This window comes from Eriocheir sinensis, unplaced genomic scaffold, assembly GCF_024679095.1.
Source record: "Eriocheir sinensis breed Jianghai 21 unplaced genomic scaffold, ASM2467909v1 Scaffold602, whole genome shotgun sequence".
Classification (NCBI taxonomy): Eukaryota; Metazoa; Arthropoda; class Malacostraca; order Decapoda; family Varunidae; genus Eriocheir; species Eriocheir sinensis.
Window position 1 is genome coordinate 159,177 of NW_026111946.1, and position 24,092 is coordinate 183,268.

Consider the following 24,092-nt stretch of genomic DNA (forward strand, 5'->3'; position numbering starts at 1 on the left):
GCAGACAACTCAGGAGGTGTGGCCCACTCCTGCAGGAGCCCCCAAGGCAGGGTGAGCTGCAGTGCTGAGGGAAGCGGCGAGGAGTCCCGGCAGTGCTGCTGACCTTGGCCTCAGCACCTGCAAGAGTGGTGGCCGTCAGCACACAAACACTAAACCTAACTAACCCAACCAAACTAACTCTAACCTAACCTGACATGTCCTAAGTACATCTAACCTAACACAGGCTGTGCAGGGCATGGTGGCCATAGAGTTGATGCACAGGGCGCCAAGATTCTGACATGGTCATTATGATTAATATTCATTTGCTCAAAAAATGAAACCCCAAATTTGACACAATAATAAAAGGCCTGTCTTGGTCTTGGTCTTGCATGTGTTCCGTTGCCTGCTGTGTGGCCCCCTCCTCCTCCCTTTACCTGCTTCCTCTCCTTCATAATATACTGTCCGTTAGTTAACATATTTACTCTTCAGATTCTTTTCCTATCCTTTCTCTCCTTCTTCCCTCCTTTCTCCAAAACTATTTCTTATTTTTCTTCCTTTCCTCCTCTTTCCTTCCTTCCCTCTCCTCTTCCCAGCTCACCACGCCTTCAAACACGCGCCAAGGAGCAGCCACAGTGGAGTTGATGAAGACCAAAATGACGTTTATACAATCAAGCGTCACGTTGTATAGTACATGTACCTCTTCGTCCCTACACACTGCCAGACTCCCGTGGTTCAGTGCTATCTGTCAACATTGTAGAGATGAGCCCCATTATATATGTGCAGAAGAAGGGGGTAGATTTTCCAAGGCAAGGGATCGCGGTATGCTGAGCAGTTAGACGCTTTATGGTGCTCCTCCACTCTACTCTGTCTTCTGCCCGATGATCATCCAATCCCATCAGTGCCAAGTCTTCCTGTATACAGCTTCTCCACGTTTTCCTAGGTCTGCCAACTGGTCTCCTTCCTTCTACCTCCACTCTCTCCAAAACTCCCAGCACTGTATCCTCCCCTGCTCTCTTCACATGTCCAAACCATCGGGGTCTTTCCCTTCTGAGCACTGTTTCCAGGTCCTCTACTCCACATCTGTTAGCTACATCTGTACTGCCACCTGATCCCCGCCATTTATATATATATATATATATATATATATATATATATATATAGAGAGAGAGAGAGAGAGAGAGAGAGAGAGAGAGAGAGAGAGAGAGAGAGAGAGAGAGAGAGAGAGAGAGAGAGAGAGAGAGAGAGAGAGAGAGAGAAAGAAAACAAGAAAGAAATAAAATATACAAAAATAAAAGCATTAAGAAAAAGAAGTGAAAGAAAACAAAACTTTGAAATGAAAAAAAAAAATGAAGATAAAAATCCTGAAAGTGAAAAAAAAAAAAAAAAGAAGGAAAAGAATGAGGGAAAATAAATAGAAGGAAAAACTAAAAAAAAGTATAAAATGAAGGAAAAGAGGAAAAAGAAACAAGAAAAGAAAGAAAAAACACCAAGCCTTTCTCAAGTTGAAGAATTTATTACAAAGACTAAATAACTGTTTGTGTGTACGTACATCTGTATGTCTGTTTACACATAATAATAATAATAATAATAATAATAATAATAATAATAATAATAATAATAATAATAATAATAATAATAATAATAATAATAGGTGCTGGACACACACACACACACACACACACACATGCATAACACATCGAGCAGCACTTCAGGGGAGGTGTATCTTCATGTGCTGCGCAATATCCCCCTTGGTCTTGAAATGTTTCTTACAAACATCACACTTGAACTCTCTCCGGCCAGAGTGTCTGAAGATGTGCTTGTTCAACACAGACAGAGAAATGAACCTCCTGCCACACTCTTGGCATTCATGAGGTCTTTCACCAGTGTGTGTAAGGGTGTGTGCGTTGAGGTTACCCTTAAGGCCAAACATTTTGCCACACTCTTGGCATTCATGAGGTCTTTCACCAGTGTGTGTAAGGGTGTGTGTGTTGAGGTTACCCTTAAGGCCAAACTTTTTGCCACATTCTTGGCATTCATGAGGTCTTTCACCAGTGTGTGTAAGGGTGTGTGCGTTGAGGGCACTCTTCTGGCTGAACTTTTTGCCACAGTCACGGCATTCATGAGGTCTTTCACCAGTGTGTGTAAGGATGTGTTTGTTGAGGTTCCTCTTCCGGCCGAACTTTTTGCCACAGTCACGGCATTCATGAGGTCTTTCAGCAGTGTGTGTAAGGGTGTGTTTGTTGAGGGCACTCTTCCGGTTAAACTTTTTGCCACACTCTTGGCATTCATGAGGTCTTTCACCAGTGTGTGTAAGGATGTGTTTGTTGAGGTTCCTCTTCTGGCCGAACTTTTTGCCACAGTCACGGCATTCATGAGGTCTTTCAGCAGTGTGTGAAAGGGTGTGTCTGTTGAGGGCACTCTTCCGGTTAAACTTTTTGCCACACTCTTGGCATTCATGAGGTCTTTCACCAGTGTGTGTAAGGATGTGTTTGTTGAGGTTCCTCTTCTGGCCGAACTTTTTGCCACACTCTTGGCATTCATGAGGTCTTTCACCAGTGTGTGAAAGGGTGTGTGTGTTGAGGGCACTCTTCCGGTTAAACTTTTTGCCACACTCTTGGCATTCATGAGGTCTTTCACCAGTGTGTGAAAGGGTGTGTCTGTTGAGGGCACTCTTCCGGTTAAACTTTTTGCCACACTCTTGGCATTCATGAGGTCTTTCACCAGTGTGTGAAAGGGTGTGTCTGTTGAGGGCACTCTTATCACTGAACTTTTTGCCACACTCTTGGCATTCATGAGGTCTTTCACCAGTGTGTGTAAGGGTGTGTCTGTTGAAGGCACTCTTCCGGTTAAACTTTTTGCCACACTCTTGGCATTCATGAGGTTTTTCACCAGTGTGTGTAAGGTTGTGTGTGTTGAGGTTACTCTTTCTACTGAATTTTTTGCCACAGTCACGGCATTCATGAGGTCTTCCTCTAGAGTGTGTGGGTGTACTTGGTGAGGTCACCCTTCCCAGGGAGTCTTTTCCCACACTCTTGGCACTCATGGTTTCCTTCAGCAGTGTGTGCAAGGCTGTCTGGTGGACCTGTTCTGTCTCAAGGCTTCCTGCACTCAAACTTTCCCTTTCCTTTATGGCTGGAGGTGCCAGCAGCAAGGTGGTGGTGGTGGCTCTCCTGGTCACCCCTGACCCTCACAGCAGAGACAGTCTGCTCCTGCTGGCCTCGGGCACTCCGGCTGTTGCCCGGCCTGGCAGCCTCCACTGGAACAAAAGCCAGCGGCAGCCAGGACACAGGGAGCGCTGAGCACAGCACCGCCTCAGACCCTCACTTCTGCACAGCACCGCCTCAGACCCTCACTTCTGCACAGCACCGCCTCAGACCCTCACTTCTGCACAGCACCGCCTCAGACCCTCACTTCTGCACAGCACCGGCGGGGCTGCGGGGACAAAGATCACATCCTCATAGAAACAGGATTCAAAATAAAAAGCATCAGCAAATTCCTAAAATGTACGAATGTATGTATATATATATATATATATATATATATATATATATATATATATATATATATATATAGATATATATATATATATATATATATATATATATATATATATATATATATATATACAGGTAACTCTCGATTTACGCGAGTTTGGTTTGCGCGTTTTTTAAATAACGCGTGGTCCAAAATCCAAATAAATGTTTAATTTAGGCGTTTTTTTTCACTTATACGCGATATTTTATGGAGTGGCCACCAGATGTCTCACGCAACTGGACTCACACGGCCACACAGCTGAGCTCAGTTCTTCCCGCGCGCCACTTGAACGACAATACAGTACCTACGCTGCCACGCTACTCAACAACAGGGGTGGGCAGGTACCGGTACCAGTACCGGTAGTAACGGTACCAGCAATACGATACGGTACTGGTACCAGACTGCTCGGTACCGGTACCAATACTAGCCAGCCCCTAATGGTGTCCCTCATTTCTTCCTCACACGAGAGAGGCTGAGAATGAGTGCCCGAGTGGATATCTCGGTTCTGGTGACACGCGGCATGCAGCTGTTTGATGTGTGGGTGTGGTTGTGTGGTTTGTAAATAATGCAAATGGCGGCCGGGCTGGGATTGCGTGAAATAACTCCTCGTACAAGACTCATGATGTACAGTTTCTGATATCATATTCACCCCATTATTCTCACTAATATTAATAATTAATAATGAACACATGGACATTTTTTTCCAATATGATTTTTTATGTAGCTTGTACTGCTCCTTAGTCATACAATCTTAAGCCACCTGTGACATCAAGATCAAGTTCATACAAATGGCGCCCGACGGAAAAACGGGATAACAGCAAGGCATGGACGATCCTCCACCGATTTAGTCTTTGTATAGTAGTTATTAGATCGCCCTGTATTCTATGGTAACATATTATAGGACAGCTACGGACTATGAAGGATTATAAACAATAATAAAGGTAAGTTTGCTGTTGTTATTGGATAAGACGAAAAACAGACCCTTAAAAACATCCCAAAGAAAAAAACCTTAAAAATTTGTACATTCAGCGTATAACGCGCAGGGCTAAACTTTCAGGCATTTTTTATGTGAAAAATGCGCGCTATACGCCGAAAATTACGGTATTTATTTTTCGACAGAAACCTACCTCTTGTTTGATTTACATTGTTTTTGAATTACGCGACCTCTTCAAGAACGCAACACTCGCGTAAATCGAGAGTTACCTGTATATATATATATATATATATATATATATATATATATATATATATATATATATATATAAATATATATATATATATATCACAGTTACCTACTGCTGTCAGCCACAAAACTGCAGCAAATAAACTGAGTCAAAACAGACCCAGAGTAATGAAGTACCTGCCCTCGACACCTTGGAGGCAGCAGGCAGCTGAAGGGCACCTTGTAAAGGAAAGGGAAACTGCAAACCAAGAATTGAGGGGCAGAACCACGCCAGGGAACACACACCATGAAAAAGGTCACCAAGGAGAGAACACAACTGCAAGGGCGAGAGTACCCAAGTGCTGTCTGGGCGGGCCAAGTGCACGGGTGGGCGAGGCTGCGCCCGCGTGTCGGTCACACACACACACACACACACACACACACGCGGGTCGGATGTGCTGCGCCTTGCTCGCGAATGTGCTGAGTCGATATGGCTGGCCGAACCAAGAACTCGGTGGAGTTCTGTTACGTTTGTGCGGATCCCACAGGCGATAAGTGGATAGGGTGCTGTCTGTGCCCTAAGTGGTGTCATTGGAGGTGTGCTCATCTGTCTGGAATTAAGTCGGAAAATATATCTAAAGTAAATTGGATTTGCAACCCATGCCTTCATAAAGCATCTCTGGCTACCAAAATTGTGGAAAAAATGGAAGAATTCAAGCTGGAATTATCTAAGGAAATATCAGAAGTGAAACAAGAAGTTGAATTACGAGCGGTCAGCGTGAAGGAGGAGCTGGGGGAGGTGGCGCAGGATGTGGCGGACGTGTTGCAGCGAGCCGAGCATGTGGAGTCAGCAGATGCAACTTGGGCTGAGGTCATCAAACGTAAGAGGAAAGTTAAGAAGAATTTACTTGTTGTCAAGGCCTCGGAACAAGATAAAAAGGCTCCAGAGTTGAAAGGTGAAGTTTATGAAGCATTACATGGCATTCAGATTACTGATTCAAGATTCACTATTGGAGGTAATATTATAATGAACTTTGATGATGAGAATATGAGGAATGAGGCAGCCCAAAAACTGCAATCTGTGGAGAAAGTCAGTACTGAAAGTGTGGGAAAACTGAGGCCAAAGATCATGATTTGTAATGTGCACAAGGAGGAGACTGGGGATAAGATAATTGAGACACTGCTTAAAAGAAATGAGTTCCTACACTCGATTCCACAAGTTGAGGAGAAAATTGAGAAAATTTTTAGTAAGCCTGCTGTAGGTGGCACAGCGCATTATATCCTGAAATGTGATCCAACTGTTAGAGAGGTAATCTACAAGCACCATGATAGAATAAAACTTGAATGGGTGGTGTATACTGTGAGAGACAGATACCATGCAATAATGTTATCATTGTCAGAGATATGGTCATATTGAGTCCAAATGCACGGCCAAGGCCAATGGTGAGAACCCAGTATGTTGTAAATGTGCAGGAGAACATAAAGCCAAAGACTGCCCCGGGACTGAGAGCAAATGTATAAATTGTGTGAGGTACAAGAAGTCTGAAGTCAATCACTCGGCGAATAACCAGTGTTGTGTAGTTTTTCAGACTGAAATTGAGAGAATTCGTAACATAACTGATCATGGCTACGAATTCCTCAGATACAAAGATAAAATATGGTCTGCTAAATGTTCAGTCTGTGGGAAATAAAACTCTAGATATCCGTGATCTCATCAAAGAAAAGGATCTTGACATTTTAGCGATAACTGAAGCATGGCTAAATGACTACGACGTCGCCAAGATTCATGAGATGACGCCAGTAACTCGTACCTTTCTACATGTTCCGAGGGAGACAAGAAGGGGTGGTGGTGTTGGGATCTTTCTTTCAAATTCTTTTAAGAAGATTCGGAGAAAAGCATCAGAAAGGTGGGATACCTTTGAATTAGTGCAAGTCATCTGTGAAATTGATAGAAGGAAATGCACCTTATTGTGGTGCATCAACCTCCTGACACAAGAGCAGAGGTCTTTATTGATGAATTTCGCACATTTTTGGAGTCTGTGGATATGGTGAGTGCAAATGTGTTCATCTGTGGTGACTTTAATCTATGGATTGATGATCCTGAAAATTCTTCTGCCATGGCCTTCATTGAGATGATGGACAGTCTCAACCTGATTAATAAAGTGAACGAGATGACTTCTTTAGGGGGTCATGTGCTAGACTTGGTTTTCAGCGATATAGACGGTGATCTAGTGCAAGGGGTGTGTGTCGATGAAATATGTTGTATATCCCCGGTGCATAAACTGGTAACCTTTGAAATTTCATACGTGAGGGAAGCAGTGCAGAGAAAAAAGATCACGTTCAGATTGCGAAAAAAATTTCAACCAGAAATATTGATTAACTCTGTAATACAGGAAATTACTATTAAATGTCGTGAAATCTGTGAACGTGGCTCGGTGTTATGTGGAAATTGTGCTACCTGCCTGGTTAAGCTATATAATGATTTAGCTAAAGATGAGTATAACAGCCTCTGTCCTCTGACTTAAAAGGAGATAGTGTTGAGAGATCATGCACCTTGGTTTAATGCGGAAATACTGTGGGCAAAAAGAGAGAAGAAAAAAGAAAGACTGTGGCATAGGCAAGAAACAGATGAGGCAAAAAGAGCATACCAGGAGGCAAGAAACAGATGAGGCAAAAAGAGCATACCAGGAGGCAAGAAACAGATGAGGCAAGAAGAGCATACCAGGAGGCAAGAAACAAGAAAATCGGCTTGTGATAAAACGGAAAAGAGAATACTATCGGAATAAGGTTGTGGAGGCAGGGCCTGACATCAATTATATAAGGTGCTTGACAGTTTGACTGGAAGCAGAAAGGTTAACAAGCTTCCGGATGGTTTCTCGGATGAAGTGCTGGCAAATAAGTTTTTAGACTTTTTTGACAAGAAAATTGAGAGAGTTATCATGAACTTTAGAGGCGACGGTTACCATGGATCCGCTGTGGAAACTCCAGTCCCTGAAATAAAGTTAACAAGCTTTCAACAAGTGGATGTGGCTGTGGTGAAAACTATCATACACAGGTGAACCTGACGTACTGTGATAACGATCCCTTGCCGATAAGTGACATCATTAAGAGTGAAAACTTTAGTGATTTCTTAAATGTTATGACTGTGATGGTTAACACTAGTATCGAAAACAAGACTTTCCCTGAGAGTGAGAAAGCGGCGATCGTGAAACCTATCGCTAAAGGTAAACTGGACCCACAGTGTTTAAGTTCCTTTAGACCAGTATCCAACTTGACGTTTCTATCTAAGATACTTGAAAATGTGATCTTAAATCAGCTAATGAAGCATTTGCTAGTGGTGCAGGCTTTACCGGATACTCACTCTGCCTACAAGAGGCTTTACTCAACTGAAACTACTCTCTGTTCTGTGGTAAACAATTTGCTTGCACTCATGGATGAAGGGAAGTGTGGTGTTCTGATTTTGTTAGACTTGAGTGCTGCGTTTGACACGGTGGAGCACAGTCTATTGCTTCAGGGTTGTAAGAATATTGGAATTGAGGGTGGCGCGCTGGATTATCTGAGGAGTTACCTTGAGAACAGAACTTACTGTGTGCAAATAGGTGAATCTTTCTCTACTCATAAACTTTTGCAAAGAGTAGTCCCCCAGGGAAGTATACTGGGTCCAATTTTATTCTGTGTTTATACTATCGGTCTTTCACATTTGCTATAGGCAAGCGTTGGTTTAGTAATAGGGTGGTGGGGGAATGGAATAGACTCAGCAATCACATAGTTTGTGCAGGGACAATAGCTTGTTTTAAGAGTAGACTGGATAGCTACATGGACGAGGACGACAGGTGGCAGTGAGGTGTGGGTGAAGTAAGGTGGCAGGGTACTGGTGCGTGCTTAGTACCGCCGGTATAACGAGGATCAAGCCTCTACCTGTAACCCCTGAAACTACACCTCACCCATCGTGAGTAGTGGGGGCGATTCTGGAGCTGCCCTGTGTAGGTTACCCGGCCTCTTGCAGTCTCCCTATGTTCTTATGTTCTTATGCATGAAATTGACTTTAAACTGTATGCTGATGGTACACAGTTCTATTTGTCGCTGAGTGATGTGGAAAACACTGAAGATAAGCTGAGCAGAATTATGGATGATGTTGGGAAATGGATGAATTCTAAGCAACTGAAGCTGAACGAGGATAAAACTGAATGTTTGATTGTCGGGAAGAACAAGGATCTCAGGAGGCTAGATATTTCCACTCTTCGGATAAAAGATGACACTATGACTGTAAAAAAGTCAGTCAAAGATTTAGGTGTGATACTTGACTGACTCAAAGAACAGATCAATCAGGTGGTGAGAACGGCAGGCTACCATCTGAGAAATATTGCATTTGTCAAGAAATACCTGGATGATAAGACGATGAAGATGCTTATATATAATCATGTAACTAGTAAGCTGGATTATTGTAACTCACTTTATTATGGCCTTCCTAAATATCTGCTGAAGAAACTACGACTGGTTATGAACAGAGCTGCAAGGCTAATAAAGGGTCTGCCCCCCCCGTGAGACAATACCACCTGCACTTACAGACTTGCATTGGCTACCCATTAAGGCACGAATACTCTACAAAATATGTGTCTTGACTTATCGAGACTTGGTAAACCTGGATATTTGAGAAATATACGACAGGATTTTCATTTGGACACCACCATGTCAGTGAGACACAGTACAGAACGGTATAGACTCAGGGTCAACCTGGAACTGGGTTTCAGAGCATTTGAGAAGAGTACCCCGCGGCTCTATAATGAGTTACCCGGGACGTTAAGAACAGTGACAGTCTGGCAATCTTCAAGAAAGCGCTGAAGATTCACTTATTCACTAAATCCTAAGATTTAACAAATATGAGGATTGAGGACAACTTTAGGTGCTAATATTACTGTTATAATGTTAGCGGCCCTGTGGAGCACTGCCACGGCGGAGGACCGGGGCCCGAAACCTCATCAACGGCATCAACGGTAAACCCACCTCGGCCCAGGCACGGAGTCTTGGGGTCAGCACTGGGCGGAGGCTGCTGACACACACACACACACACACACACACACACACACACACACACACACACATACCTTGGCCCGGGCACGGAGTCTTGGGGTCAGCACTGGGCGGAGGTTGCTGACACACACACACACACACACACACACACACACACACACACACACACACACACACACACCTCGGCCCGGGCACGGAGTCTTGGGGTCAGCACTGGGTGGAGTTTGCTGACACACACACACACACACACACCTCGGCCCGGGCACGGAGTCTTGGGGTCAGCACTGGACGGAGGTTGCTGACACACACACACACACACACACACACACACACACACACACACCTCGGCCCGGGCACGGAGTCTTGGGGTCAGCACTGGGCGGAGGTTGCTGACACACACACACACACACACACACACCTCGGCCCAGGCACGGAGTCTTGGGGTCAGCACTGGGCGGAGGTTGCTGACACACACACACACACACACACACACACCTCGGCCCGGGCACGGAGTCTTGGGGTCAGCACTGGGCGGAGGTTGCTGACACACACACACACACACACACACACACACACACACCTCGGCCCAGGCACGGAGTCTTGGGGTCAGCACTGGGCGGAGGTTGCTGACACACACACACACACACACACACACACACACACCTCGGCCCAGGCACGGAGTCTTGGGGTCAGCACTGGGCGGAGGTTGCTGACACACACACACACACACACACACACACACACACACACACACACACACACACCTCGGCCCGGGCACGGAGTCTTGGGGTCAGCACTGGGCGGAGGTTGCTGACACACACACACACACACACACACCTCGGCCCAGGCACGGAGTCTTGGGGTCAGCACTGGGCGGAGGTTGCTGACACACACACACACACACACACACACACACACACACACACACACACACACACCTCGGCCCGGGCACGGAGTCTTGGGGTCAGCACTGGGCGGAGGCTGCAGTGTGGAGTGCTGACTGTGATGGCGGCACCAGCACCACCAGCAGCAGGAGTCAGCACAAACAAGCAGCGTGTTTACTCTTGCTCTTGCTCTTGCTGTACAGTGAGGTAGCCAAGACTACACAGAGAGAGAGAGAGCAGACGTGTGTGAGCGGCTCCGAGTGTTTTTGAAGAAGTAACCTGCAGTTTTGTGATGAGAACCTTTAACCATTGAAAAGATGGGTGTGAGTGACTGTGGCGTGTGTGGCAAGGGAGTGGGCAGGGGCAGCGCCGGTGTGTGCTGCGAGAGGTGTGAGGTGTGGTGCCACCAGCCGTGCGTGGACATCAAGACCAACTCGCGGCTCCTGCAGCACACCCTGCTCATCTTCCTATGCCTGGCGTGCAAGAACGTGACGAAGGACGAGTGGCGAAGAGACAGGCAGAAGACGGACAAGAACGTGCAGACGGAGACCAGCAACGAGGAGAAGGCAGTCCAGACGACCCCCAAGGACACCCTGGAGGACAGGGGAGTCCAGACAACAGCCGTGGCTGCCCCCAAGGACACCCTGGAGGACAGGGGAGTCCAGACAACAGCTGTGGCTGCCCCCAAGGACACCCTGGAGGACAGGGGAGTCCAGACAACAGCCGTGGCTGCCCCCAAGGACACCCTGGAGGACAGGGGAGTCCAGACAACAGCCGTGGCTGCCCCCAAGGAGGACCATGTGGAGAGAGAGGTTCAGACTGCTGAGACCCTCAAGGAAAGACCAGACCAAGCGACAGAAACAGCAAGGCCTAGACGGACAACAGAAATGAAGGTGAAGAGGGCCCCCATCCGTATCATTGGAGACAGTATGATGAAGAATGCGCACTGGCACGTTAAGTGCAACATGGACGGCAGTGGCTGCACCAGCATGAGTGGTGCCCAGATCAGGAACATCAAGAAAAGAGTGCAGCATGATGCGGCCGACTTGAAAGACGGACTGCTGATCGTCCAGGGTGGTGGGAACGCCCTGGAGTACGTCGGACAGGAAGACACAGTGAAGGACGTAGTAGACTCTGTGAAGGCAGTGGAAGGAAAAGGAATGAAGGTTGCAGTTGTGGGAATTATGAGACGCCCAAGGGAAGGACCACAGTACGAGAGACTGCGCCGATCTACAAACAAGAGGATCCAAGAAGAAATGATGAAGATGAAGATTGAATGGACGCGAGGGAAGAAGGGCGACGTCAGCTTCATCGACATGGACGGAGTCCTGAGGGGAGATGCAGCGTTCGACGTGGATGGCGTGCACCTGAGCGGCAACGGGAACAGGAGGATGGGGGAGCGCCTGCGTGAATGGGTGCGGATGAAGTCACTGTATGCAGTGGGGACAGTTTGAACGGGTATAAATGACCTACGGAGGAGTGGATACAACCCAGGCAAGTGAAAGTATGAAGATTGGATGTTTGAATGTGAGAGGTTGGGGTGTGGGCAAACTTGAGGACATGAGTAAGGAACTGGATGAATGGAAGTATGATATAATAGGCTTGACTGAGACACACCTGAGAGGTGACGTGCAGACTGAGGGGAGTGAGTATGTGATGATTGGGAAGGGGCGAAAGAAACAGGAGACTATGGGAGGAGGCGTAGCCTTCCTCCACCGCAAAAATGAGAATCTGAAGGTGGAAGAGCTAGATGTAGGTAACAGTGCTAGCAGTGAAGATGTATTGGCCGTGAGTGTGGAATGCAAGAATAAAAAGGGCAGACTAGAAAGAGTAGTTATGGTTGTTGTGTATATGACTGTAGAAGGTGAAAGAGCAGTAAGGAAAACAGGGAAAGTACAATATTCTTAGAAAAGTTGTGAGAGAGCATGCAGGAGAGAGTGATTGTTATGGGTGATATGAATGCACATACAGGTATGTTAGGTGAACGTATAAATCGGAATGGAGAAATGCTAGCTGAGTTTGTAAGTGAAATGAACTTAGAGAACCTGAATGAAACTCTGGCTGAGGGACGTGTGACCTGGAGTGCAAGAAATCAGGAGTCTGCGATTGATTATGTACTGGTAAATGGGAGAATGCGCGAATGTGTGTCTCGTATGTGGATAGATGAAGAGGGAATGATTGATATTGTGTCTGACCATAATATGTTGACCGTGGAGTGCGGGCTGAAAGGTAGAAATGAAATGAAAGAAAAGGACAGGAAGAAGAAGTGGAGACTGAGAGATGTAGGGTGGGAAAATTTTCAGGTAGACTTGAGTGAAAGAAATTGGGAGCTGGGTAGTTTGAATGATGTGGACGCTTTGAATGAAAGGCTCGTAGAGAATGTGAGAGGAGCTGCAGTCCAACATGTAGGGTATGTGAGAACGAATGGTAGAAAGCGTGTAAGGAAACCGTGGTGGAACGATGATATTGGGACAGCTAGGAAAGAACGAAAGAGACTAAATAGACTGTGTAGACGAATGAGGAGAAGGAGGCAAGAAAGCGAAGAAGCTGAGGGTGAATACCAGAATGCATGGGAAAGCTACGTGAGACACCAACGACTGACAAAGCGAAAGATCATGAGTGCAAAGGTTCAGTGTGAAAGAAGTGTGATTCAGACCCTGAGAGAGAAAGGGCTTGAGGGAGGTCGTGAGTGGTATAGATTCCTGAGAGGTGAGAGGATGAGTGACAGTGAGAATGTGGAAAGTCTGAAGGTGAATGGTGAAAAAATTACAGATAAGGAGAAAATGAGGGAGTCAATTAGGGAATTTTGGGAAGAAATAGGAGGAGTAGGGGAAGTATTTGGGGTGAGAGAAGGATGTGTAACTATGGAGAGGAAAGATGCAAATGAGCTGAATGAAAGGATCAGTAGGGAGGAGGTTGAGAGATGTGTGAAAAGACAGAAGAATGGTAAGGCTGCAGGACCAGATGAGATCCCGTATGAGTTGTATAAAAATGGAGGTGAGGCTGTGATTGAGAGGATGACTGAGTTATTCAACCAGGTATGGGAAGAAGAGAGAGTGCCAAGTAAATGGAATGAATGTAGAGTGACTCTGATCCACAAGGGCGGGCATAAGAGTAAGCAGGAATTAAAGAACTATAGGCCAATCTCTCTGGTAAACTCAATAGGAAAAATCTTTAGTGCTGTGTTGAATGAAAGGTTGTGTAAATGGATTGAGAGTGCCAGGGTGCTGGGTGAGGAGCAGAACGGATTCCAGTGGACAGGCGAGCAGAAGATAATATGTTTGTTGTAAATGAGCTGATTGAAAGGAAAAGAGAGAGGAGGAAACTGTACTTAGGCTTCCTAGATATAGAGAAAGCTTATGACAGGGTGAATAGAGATGTGTTATGCAGAGTGCCTGAAAAGTTGGGCTGAGTGATAATATTTTTAACATAATTAGAAGTATGTATGTAGGTAAATGAGAAAAGTATAGACTAGTTTATCTAGAGAAAGGTTGGGTGAAGAGTGAAAGAGGTGAGACAAGGCTGTATATTATCACCAACATTATTTAGTCTTTTCACAGAGGAATTAGCAGTCAGAATGAGGAGAATGAATGCAGGAGTGAGAATTGGAGAGGATAAAGTATGTGTGTTGTTGTATGCGGATGATGTGGTGGTTATGAGTGAGTCTGCTGAAGAACTACAGAGTCTCCTAGATGTGGTAGGGGTTATGGAAGGGATTTTGGGGTTAGGTTCAGTAGTGAGAAGAGCAAAGTAATGATAGTGAATAGGTCAGAGGATGAGAGAGAAACAACTTGGAGACTGGAAGGGGATGAGTTGGAACAGACGGAAGAATACAAGTATCTAGGGGTGTGGATGGAGGTAAATGGATGCGGCAGGGCCAAGAATGTAAAGATAAGTATGGCAAACCAGTGGGTAGGCCGTTTAGGGAGTGCAGCGAGGATGAGAGCGAGCAAGTATGATGTCATCCGTGAGGTTTGGAAGAGTGTGGCTGTCCCGAGCATTATGTATGGAATGGATGTGATGACATGGAATGACAGTGAGATAGAAAAATTGGAAGTGGGGCAGAATAGGGTAGCAAGAATGGCACTGAATGCACCAAGGTTTGCAGCAGTAGAGGCTCTTAGGGGGGACATGGGATGGAGCACGTTTCAGGAAAGACTAGTAAAGGCCACCTTGAGATATAAAGTGAGACTGGAACAAATGGAGGATGCAAGATTAGCAAGGAAAGTATACTTGTGGAGTATAAGAGATGGCAAATGGGCGAATAAATGTGGGCGAATGATAGACAAGAATGTTATGCTAAGTAGGTGGGTGTACCGACCCTTTGAAGATAGACAGAATGTGTTTGAATGGAGAATAACAAACAGAAATGGAGAGGGGTTTGAGTGGGATGTAAGAAAGTGGAAGAATGTGATAGATATGGCAGTTAAAGATGAGGGATTGAGCAAGTGGAAGAATGAGATGGAAAGAAAGGAAACTCTCGACTGGTATAGGGAGAAAGAGGCCCCAAAGTGTGAGGTGTGGTATGAGGGAAGCCTGGGAGGTGATCTTCTTTTCCGTGCTAGAGCGCAGTGTCTGGATGTGAATGCAAGGAACTATAGATGGTCTGAGTCCCGCAGCAAAGTATGCCAGATGTGTGACAGGGGTGTGGACGAGACTGTGCAGCATGTAGTGCTGGAATGCAAGAAGTATGACAGGGAGAGAACGAAGATGATGCATGTGTTTTTGAGCGAGATGGGACGTGATGTAAACGGGAGGACTGGAAGGGAGTGGATGGTGCTGCTGCTGGGGCTCAGTGGAGAGACGAGTGGACGAGTGATTGAGGCAGTGAAAGAGTTCCTGGAAGGCATGTGGCGTGAAAGATGTAGGGAATGATATCTTGCCCCGAGAACATTGACTTCCCGCATGTTTTGTTTTCTTTTCACAGGAGCTGCCGATATAAAGGCCTGGCTGGGGAGAAATCCCGAGCCACCTGTGACATCAAGATCAAGATCAAGATCAAGACTCAGGTAGTGCAGTAGAGGCTCTTAGTGACATGGGATGGAGCACGTTTAGGGAAAGACTAGTAAAGGCAACCTTGAGATATAAAGTGAGACTGGAACAAATGGAGGATGCAAGATTAGCAAGAAAAGTATACTTGTGGAATATAAGAGATGGCAAATGGGCGAATAAATGTGGGCGAATGATAGACAGGAATGTTATGCTAAGTAGGTGGGTGTACCGACCCTTTGAAGATAGACAGAATGTGTTTGAATGGAGAATAACAACCAGAAATGGAGAGGGGTTTGAGTGGGATGTAAGAAAGTGGAAGAATGTGATAGATATGGCAGTTAAAGATGAGGGATTGAGCAAGTGGAAGGATGAGATGGAAAGAAAGGAAACTCTCGACTGGTATAGGGAGAAAGAGGCCCCAAAGTGTGAGGTGTGGTATGAGGGAAGCCTGGGAGGTGATCTTTTCCGTGCTAGAGCGCAGTGTCTGGATGTGAATGCAAGGAACTATAGATGGTCTGAGTCCCGCAGCAAAGTGTGACAGGGGTGTGGATGAGACTGTACAGCATGTATACTATAGTGCTGGAATATAAGAAGAATGACAGAGAGAGAACGAAGATGATGCAGGTGTTTCTGAGTGAGATGGGACGTGGAGTGAACGGGAGGACGGCAAGGGAGTGGATGGTGGGGCTGAGTGGAGAGACGAGTGGACGAGTGATTGAGGCAGTGAAAGCGTTCTTGGAGGGCATGTGGAGTGCAAGATATAGGGAATGATATCTTGCCCCGAGAACATAGACTTTCCGCATGTTTTTTGTTTTCTTTTCACACGAGCTGCCGATACAAAGGCCTGGCTGGGGAGAAATGTAGATGTAGATGTAGATGTGGAGCTATTGCCTTTGCAACGGCAGCTCCTAGTGTTCTCTCGGTCTTGATTTATTCTTCTGTCACTGCTGTTACTATCACTGCAGCTTGTTGTTCTTTTTGTTGTCTTCTCTTTTCCCGTAATAACCACATTCTGTGTATATTGTCCTTATTTTTCTCTGCGTCGGTAAAGAGGAGGCTGTGATGGCTCCGTAGATGGCAGCAGGTCGGGCTGTGGCGTGTTTATCCGGGATTACGCTTCCCCCACCCAGTACACTGACATTGAGGTTACCAGGCGGCTGCCGGGGTACCTGTCCTCGACCCGGGCTGAGCTGTATGCCATCCTTGAGGCTCTCCACACTGTAGCAGCTTTGCACGAAAATGTCTACTTGTTTGTCGATAGCCAGGCTGCATTGCATGAACTTCTGTCCTCCTCCCCTGCCGACTGTGATCTTGTAGCTAAGTGCCTGACTGCCGTCCGTGCCCTTGAGGCCACAGGTGCCACGGTCCACTTCACCTGGGTGCCCTCTCATGTGGGCATCCAGCACACTGAGAAGGCAGACTGCCTTGCTCGACGAGCCCTTCAGGATGACACAGTGGACCCTGGCACTGACTATACGCTTAGCTATGTTAAGAATAGACTTAGGCATTATTCACGTGATAGCATTGCTACCCAACTCAGACACTGCTGTGACAATGGCAGCGCCAACAGCCTCCACTATGTTAGTGTCTCCCAGCGCTGTGTTTACCCCTATGGGCGACACAGTGCCCCTCAGGATGTGGTAGCAATGCGCCTTAGGCTAGGCTATAGGTACTACTGGGAGGTTAGTAACTCCCCTGGTGTCTGCTGCACGCTCTGTGCCAGGCCGAGGGGCCACACACTGCATCACTATGTCATGGAATGCCCTCTCATTGCTAAGTTTAAGCCACGGGACTGCCTTGACCTGCCCCAGACAATTTGTTGGCTCCTGAACCATGATGTCCTCCCTGCTATCCTCAAGGAACACCCTCAGTCTGCCCCAAGGTGGTGATGCCGTGTGTGGCAGCCTGAACTACTGCCGTGCTATACAAGGCTGTGATCTCTGCAGTATTTTACTTTAAGGACTAGTATTTACTCTATCTCTGTATTCATTCCCATCTAGTGCTTGGGCAATGTTCTCCGTCCCCACATTTTATTGTCTTATTGTCCAGGGGGAGGTACCGCCCCCTCCCTTGTTGTGCTTTCCTTCCTACCATTGTATCTTTTTAATTTCATGGTGCTACCTACACATGTATTAATAGTTGTATAATCTCACTCTGTCCTGCCTGGGGGTTGGGATGGCATGTTCCTCCCTTCTCCCTTGTTGTTTACCTGCACCAATAAACTATCAATCAATCAATCAAGAGGAGGCATCCAAGCGGCGCGATATGTTCTCCTGCAGCAGCTGGCAGCGGCAGCGGCGGCGCCTGCACTGCCCGGCGCACGCCCTCGCCCTGGTACCCCGGGCAATACAACAGGAAGTGCTGGAGGTTCTTGTCTTCATTGTAGAATCTTTTCCTATCATTGAGTGCTAGGTTATTTGTTCTGGCTCTATAGAGTGTAACTGATGATGGTGTATTGTCGTATATAAGTTCTTCACATTTTATTTCAGGCTTGTATATTTTATATAATTCAAGGCTTCTTTTACTTTGGACTTCTTGTTTCCATTCTTCTGTGTCCCAGCTCCTCAGCTTTTCCTTAATTTCTTCTTTCTTTAACTTTCCAATATCTCTCAGAGTTAGCTTGGAGCATTCTAAGTACTTATTGATGTTTTTTATCCAATTTTGCTGATTTCCTTTTGCCATTTTATATACTTCTTTTAACAAGTTGTTTCTGTTATCTTCCTCTCTTGTTAGATTTTCCTGTGTTGTTGTGGTGTATGCGTCTATGATAGATTTCAGATATAGTAATTTACCCTCCATTATTCTCTTCTTCATGCTTGAAGCTCCAACTTCACCTCGCAGCGTGCAGGTTTGGGCGAATCTTGGTGCTCCCAATATATGCCTGTACACACTGTTTTCAATGATCTGTAGTTGTTGGATATCTCTTTCAGTAAAAATTTGTAACATTTGCTCCATATAGAATTGAGGGTAGGCACACACTTTTCCAATAGGCTTTCCCTACGGTGATTTTATGACAGCTTTTCGCTATGATTGAGTATGTAAGATTGGCCAGCTTTTGTGCCTTCTCTATCATAATTTTCTTTTGTTTAGTAAAGATATTCCCGAGCCACCTGTGACATCAAGATCAAGGAGATTCAGCCTTCGCATCGGCACAACCTATAAAATAAAACAAAACAAGCATATCCATTACAAATCTTCCAATTCCCTATGTCTTGCACACCATATCTTTTCCAGAAAACTCTTCATGGCTTCTATAATTCTCTCATTTGCTTCAGCACTCAGTCCCACACACCAGCATCCATTCCCGCTCCCTTCTTGCAACCCTCCCATTCACATCCCAGCCCATCAGTGCCACCCTCATCATCTCCGGCACCTCCCACACTCTGTCTTCTGCCCGATGCTCATCCAATCCCATCAGTGCCAAGGCTTCCTGTATACACCTTCTCCACATTCTCCTAGGTCTACCATCTGGTCTCCTTCCTTCTACCTCCACTCTCTTCAAAACTCCCAGCACTGTATCCTTCCCTGCTCTCTTCATATGTCCAAACCATCGGGGTCTTTCCCTTCTGAGCACTGTTTCCAGGTCCTCTACTCCACATCTGTTAGCTACATCTGCACTGGACGCCCTGTCTTGCCACCTGATCCCCGCCATTTATATAAATATAAATATATATATATATATATATATAGAGAGAGAGAGAGAGAGAGAGAGAGAGAGAGAGAGAGAATGTTGTTGTTGTTGATTTGTCCTCCCAGGGGAGGGCACGGGCCGGCGGGCCCGTCAGAGGATGTCTTCAGTTTTCAGCTTATCGAGGAGGTGGGAATTTTGCCACCACCTCTGCCAGGGTGGAGTCTTGGGTGAGGCTCACTCGCTCTGCTGCTGTCTGGGGAGCCGTGTCGTCGTCAGGGTGGAGCTGTGGGCCGGGCGGGTGCAGCGGGGTGGTGAGGGGGCACTCCAGGATGTAGTGCAGCAGAGGTTTACGGGTGGCTTGCCAGCAGTGGGGGCAGGGTGGGGTATCCTTGTTTGCCACCTCCTCGTAGCAGGCAAACCCGAGTCTGAGGCGGCGGATGGAGGCGAGGATGGTGTTGGGTGTGGTGTGGGGGAGCTGTATGACGGGCTTGTGGTGGGTGGCCGTGCTGTACCACGAGGCAGAGGCAGAGCCCTGAACCAGGACGGCCTCGTGTTCTAGTCGGGTGAGTGAGAGGGCCGCCTGGGATGCTTTGTTCTTAATGTAGGACAGGCTGGGGGCAAGGGGGAGGGTGATCTGTGGAAGGGACCGAGCCGTGGCAGCAGCACGGTCAGCCTTCTCGTTCCCTCTCAGACCAACGTGGCTTGGCACCCAGTCCAGGATGATGTTCTTGCCCAGTGAGACAAGGGTGTTGGCTTCATGGAGGATGGTGGTTATGAGCCGAGTGTTGTCTCTGACGCTCATTGCCTGCAGGACCTTGGGTAAATTTGTAGCACTTCACCAGTCTCGCATTTCCGAACGAAACTAGTTTTTTTCGGTAGTTTTCGGCCTGTTTTGAATGAATATGCGTGTCATTTCTATCGCAAATCACGTGTTTTTTTTTACCCTTCCAACCAAGAGACTAATGATTTGCGATAAAAAATTTAGAGCACATTCATTCAAAACAGACCGAAATCTACCAGAAAAAACTAGTTTCGTCCACACAGGTGCATTTAAACTAAACATAACCCTAACCTAACCTAACCTAACCTAACCTAACCTAACACTAACCTAACCTAACACTAACCTAACCTAACCTAACCTAACCTAACATAACATAACCTAACCTAACCTAAAACTAACCTAACCTAACCTAACCTAACCTAACCTAACACTAACCTAACCTAAAACTAACCTAACTTAACACTAACCTAACCTAAAACTAACCTAACCTAACGGTTACATTACCTTATTCGTCGTCACTGGCCTTGACCACCCTCCCTCCCTCCCTCCGTTATAAATGATTTCCGAGGGGTGTTTATGGGGATGAATTTACTCAGAATGCGGAGCTCTTTCTAATGGTCAGGGTAAGAAAAGCCATCTCTAGACTGGTGTACTCCTACAATAATACCGACCTGGTAGGCTGACAGCGAGTCGGAGTGGATGATGATGGTGGTGTTCATATCAATAGTGGCGTGACGCAGGGCACAGAGGATGGCTGCCAGTTCTGCCTGCAGGATGGAGACTTGCGGTGGCAGGCGCCACAGTCCTGTCTGGGTTCCGCACACAAAGGCAGCCCCCACAAACCCATCGGCGCCCAGCGAGCCATCGGTGTAGTAGTGGCTGGCAGTCCTGTTGTCCATCGAAGCCACGCGCTGCAAAGCCTCTTGGCGGAGGGTGATGGGGTGAGAGGCCCTAGGAGCTGAGGTGGTAGGGAGGCTCATCTGGAATGGACCAGGAACCCAGGGTGGAGGGGAGTGGTAGCCAGGGTGTGGCAGGTCTGAGCCACTGCAGACAAGCCTCTCCACTTCCAAGTGACGGACTGCGTCGGCGGCATCATGTATCCAGTCCCCGTCTGGAGTGGCTTGTGGTGGTCTCTGGAAGGCATGAAGCAGCTGTGTGGAGACTGTGCCGTGTGGTTGCTGCTTCATGAACTTCCCAACTACAGTGGATGTTCGGGCAAGGATGCGGTGGTGGAGTGATGGGAAGCCACTTTCCAGGCGAAGGTTGGTCAGGCGGGTCCATGGCGGGGCTCCTAGGATGACCCGGAGAGCGTCATTTTGTGCCACCTCTAACTTCTTTGTGAGTGCAGGGGAGAGCGAACACAGGCAAGGAGCGCAGTAGTCTATGATAGACCGTATGGCGTATGTGTAGAAGGCGCGTAAGACACGATAGGATGCCCCCGTGTTTTGTTTGGACAGAGCTCGCAGGATGTTGGTGCGAGTTGCTGCGCTCTCTTAGATAGCGTACCTGAGTGCCGAACCGAAGGTGACTGTCCAGCCAGACACCCAGGTACTGGTGGGTGGTAGTGTAGGTGAGGTCCTGGTTTGCTATTTGGAAGGGCCGTTCAGGGGAAGGCATGCCAACTGGCATGACCTTGGACTTCTCAAAGTTGATCTTGAGCCCTAGTTCTGTGCACTTCCTGTTGAGCTGGTTGAGGGCGTGTGGAACTTGATGGAGACAGGTTCGGTGGTTCAGGACTAGGGCAAGGTCGTCAGCATAGCAGAGGAGCTTAGCCCCCTCTCCGTAGTCAACGCTCATCAGCTCCTCCATGAGAACGTTGAAGAGGAAGGGGCTGAGGATACTGCCTTGAGGTGTGCCATTGATGTGGTCGAAGCGACTCGAAACATGTCCCTGGAAGCGGACTTGCCCTCCACGGCCATGGAGAAACTCTCTCAGCCATGCAAGGAGTCTTCCCCCGATCCCCTTGCGAGCAAGGGCAGAGAGGATTGCCAGAGGGGAGGCTAGCTCAAATGCTTTCTCCAAGTCCAGGAAGACAGCAATACCCCGGCCTCTTCGCATGTGGGTGAGGAGGGTGACTACGCAGTCAGTGGCGCCTCTTTGTGGAAGGTATGCAAAGAGGGATGGGTGGAGGTCAGCTGTTCGCCACTGTAGGCGATGGAGTGCCATACGTTCTGCTGTCTTCCCTAAACAGCTGAGCAGTGAGATTGGGCGCAAGGAGCCGGGATCTTTGGGTTTTGGGATGGGCTGAATCACTGCTGTCTTCCAGGCTTGGGGAATGCGGCTTTCTGACCAGGAGAGGTTGATGAGGTGGAGAGAGAGAGAGAGAGAGAGAGAGAGAGAGAGAGAGAGAGAGAGAGAGAGAGAGAGAGAAAATGAAAAGGGAAGAAAAACAAAAGAAATAAACTATACAAAAATAAAAGCATTAAGAAAAAGAAGTGAAAGAAAACAAAACTTTGAAATGAAAAAATGAAAAAAATGAAAAGATTAAAATCCTGAAAATGAAGAAAAATGAAAAAAAACAAGGAAGGAAAAGAATGAAGGAAAAAAAATAGAAGGAAAAACTAAAAAAAAAAAGTATAAAATGAAGGAAAAAGAAACAAGGAAGAAAAAACACCAAGCCTTTCTCAAGTTGAACAATTTATTACAAAGACTGTTTGTGTGTGTGCGTATGTACGTACATCTGTATGTCTGTTTACACATAATATTAATAATAATAATAGGTGCTGGACACACACACACACACACACACATGCATAACACATCGAGCAGCACCTCAGGGGAAGTGTATCTTCATGTGTTGGGCAATATCCTGCCTGGTCTTGAAATGTTTCTTACAAACATCACACTTGAACTCTCTCAGGCCAGAGTGTCTGAAGATGTGCTTGTTCAACACAGACATAGAAATGAACCTCCTGCCACACTCTTGGCATTCATGAGGTCTTTCACCAGTGTGTGTAAGGGTGTGTGTGTTGAGGGCACTCTTATGGCTAAACTTTTTGCCACACTCTTGGCATTCATGAGGTCTTTCACCAGTGTGTATAAGGGTGTGTGCGTTGAGTGCACTCTTAACACTGAACTTTTTGCCACACTCTTGGCATTCATGAGGTCTTTCACCAGTGTGTGTAACGGTGTGTGTGTTGAGGTTACTCTTGCTACTGAACTTTTTGCCACAGTCACGGCATTCATGAGGTCTTTCACCAGTGTGTGTAAGGGTGTGTGTGTTGAGGTCACTCTTCCTAATGAACTTTTTGCCACACTCTTGGCATTCATGAGGTCTTTCATCAGTGTGTGTAAGGGTGTGTGTGTTGAGGTTACCCTTCTGGTTAAACTTTTTGCCACACTCACGGCAATCATGAGGTCTTTCACCAGTGTGTGTAAGGGTGTGTCTGTTGAGGTGATCCTTCTGGCTAAACTTTTTGCCACACTCTTGGCATTCATGAGGTCTTTCACCAGTGTGTGTAAGGGTGTGTCTGTTGAGAGCACTATTATCACTGAACTTTTTGCCACACTCTTGGCATTCATGAGGTCTTCTTCCCGAGTGTGTGGGTGTGCTTGGTGAGGTCAGCCTTCCCAGGGAGTCTTTTCCCACACTCTTGGCACTCATGGTTTCCTTCAGCAGTGTGTGCAAGGCTGTGTCTGGTGGGGCTGTTCTGTCTCAAGGCTTCCTGCACTCAACCTTTCCCTTTCCTTTATGGCTGGAGGTGCCAGCAGCAAGGTGGTGGTGGTGGCTCTCCTGGTCACCCCTGACCCTCACAGCAGAGACAGTCTGCTCCTGCTGGCCCCGGGCACTCTGGCAGCTGCCCGGCCTGGCAGCCTCCACTGGAACAGAGGCCAGCAGCAGCCAGGACACAGGGAGCGCTGAGCACAGCACCGCCTCAGACCCTCACTTCTGCACAACACCGACGGGGCTGCGGGGACAAAGATCACATCCTCACAGAAACAGGATTCAAAATAAAAAGCATCGGCAAATTCCTAAAATGTAATACAAAGCACACAGACACACACACACACACACATATATATATATATATATATATATATATATATATATATATATATATATATATATATATATATATATATATATATATATATATA

At 46.8% G+C, this 24,092-nt stretch overlaps 2 protein-coding genes across 2 annotated transcripts; one reads left to right on the forward strand and one right to left on the reverse strand.

Annotated features, from left to right (window-relative positions):
* Nucleotides 1-9: 9 nt before the first annotated feature.
* Nucleotides 10-10,795, reverse strand: LOC126993333 (zinc finger protein OZF-like). Its single transcript, XM_050852277.1, has 4 exons — nt 10,645-10,795; nt 1,978-3,411; nt 220-224; nt 10-117 (listed from the first exon to the last, which is right to left on the reverse strand). The coding sequence occupies exons 2-4, from the start codon at nt 3,020-3,022 to the stop codon at nt 10-12; spliced, it is 1,158 nt and encodes a 385-aa protein (XP_050708234.1). The 5' UTR covers nt 3,023-3,411; nt 10,645-10,795.
* Nucleotides 10,796-10,835: 40 nt separating this feature from the next.
* On the forward strand, nt 10,836-15,594 carry LOC126993337 (uncharacterized). Its single transcript, XM_050852346.1, has 2 exons — nt 10,836-12,005; nt 15,518-15,594. Exons 1-2 carry the CDS (start codon nt 10,908-10,910, stop codon nt 15,530-15,532), a joined length of 1,113 nt encoding a protein of 370 aa, XP_050708303.1. The 5' UTR covers nt 10,836-10,907; the 3' UTR covers nt 15,533-15,594.
* Nucleotides 15,595-24,092: the final 8,498 nt, after the last annotated feature.

Bases quoted from the DNA above. Each gene is read 5' to 3' on its own strand.
- LOC126993333 (XM_050852277.1), bottom strand. From the start codon at position 3,022: ATGAGTGCCAAGAGTGTGGGAAAAGACTCCCTGGGAAGGGTGACCTCA.
- LOC126993337 (XM_050852346.1), top strand. From the start codon at position 10,908: ATGGGTGTGAGTGACTGTGGCGTGTGTGGCAAGGGAGTGGGCAGGGGC.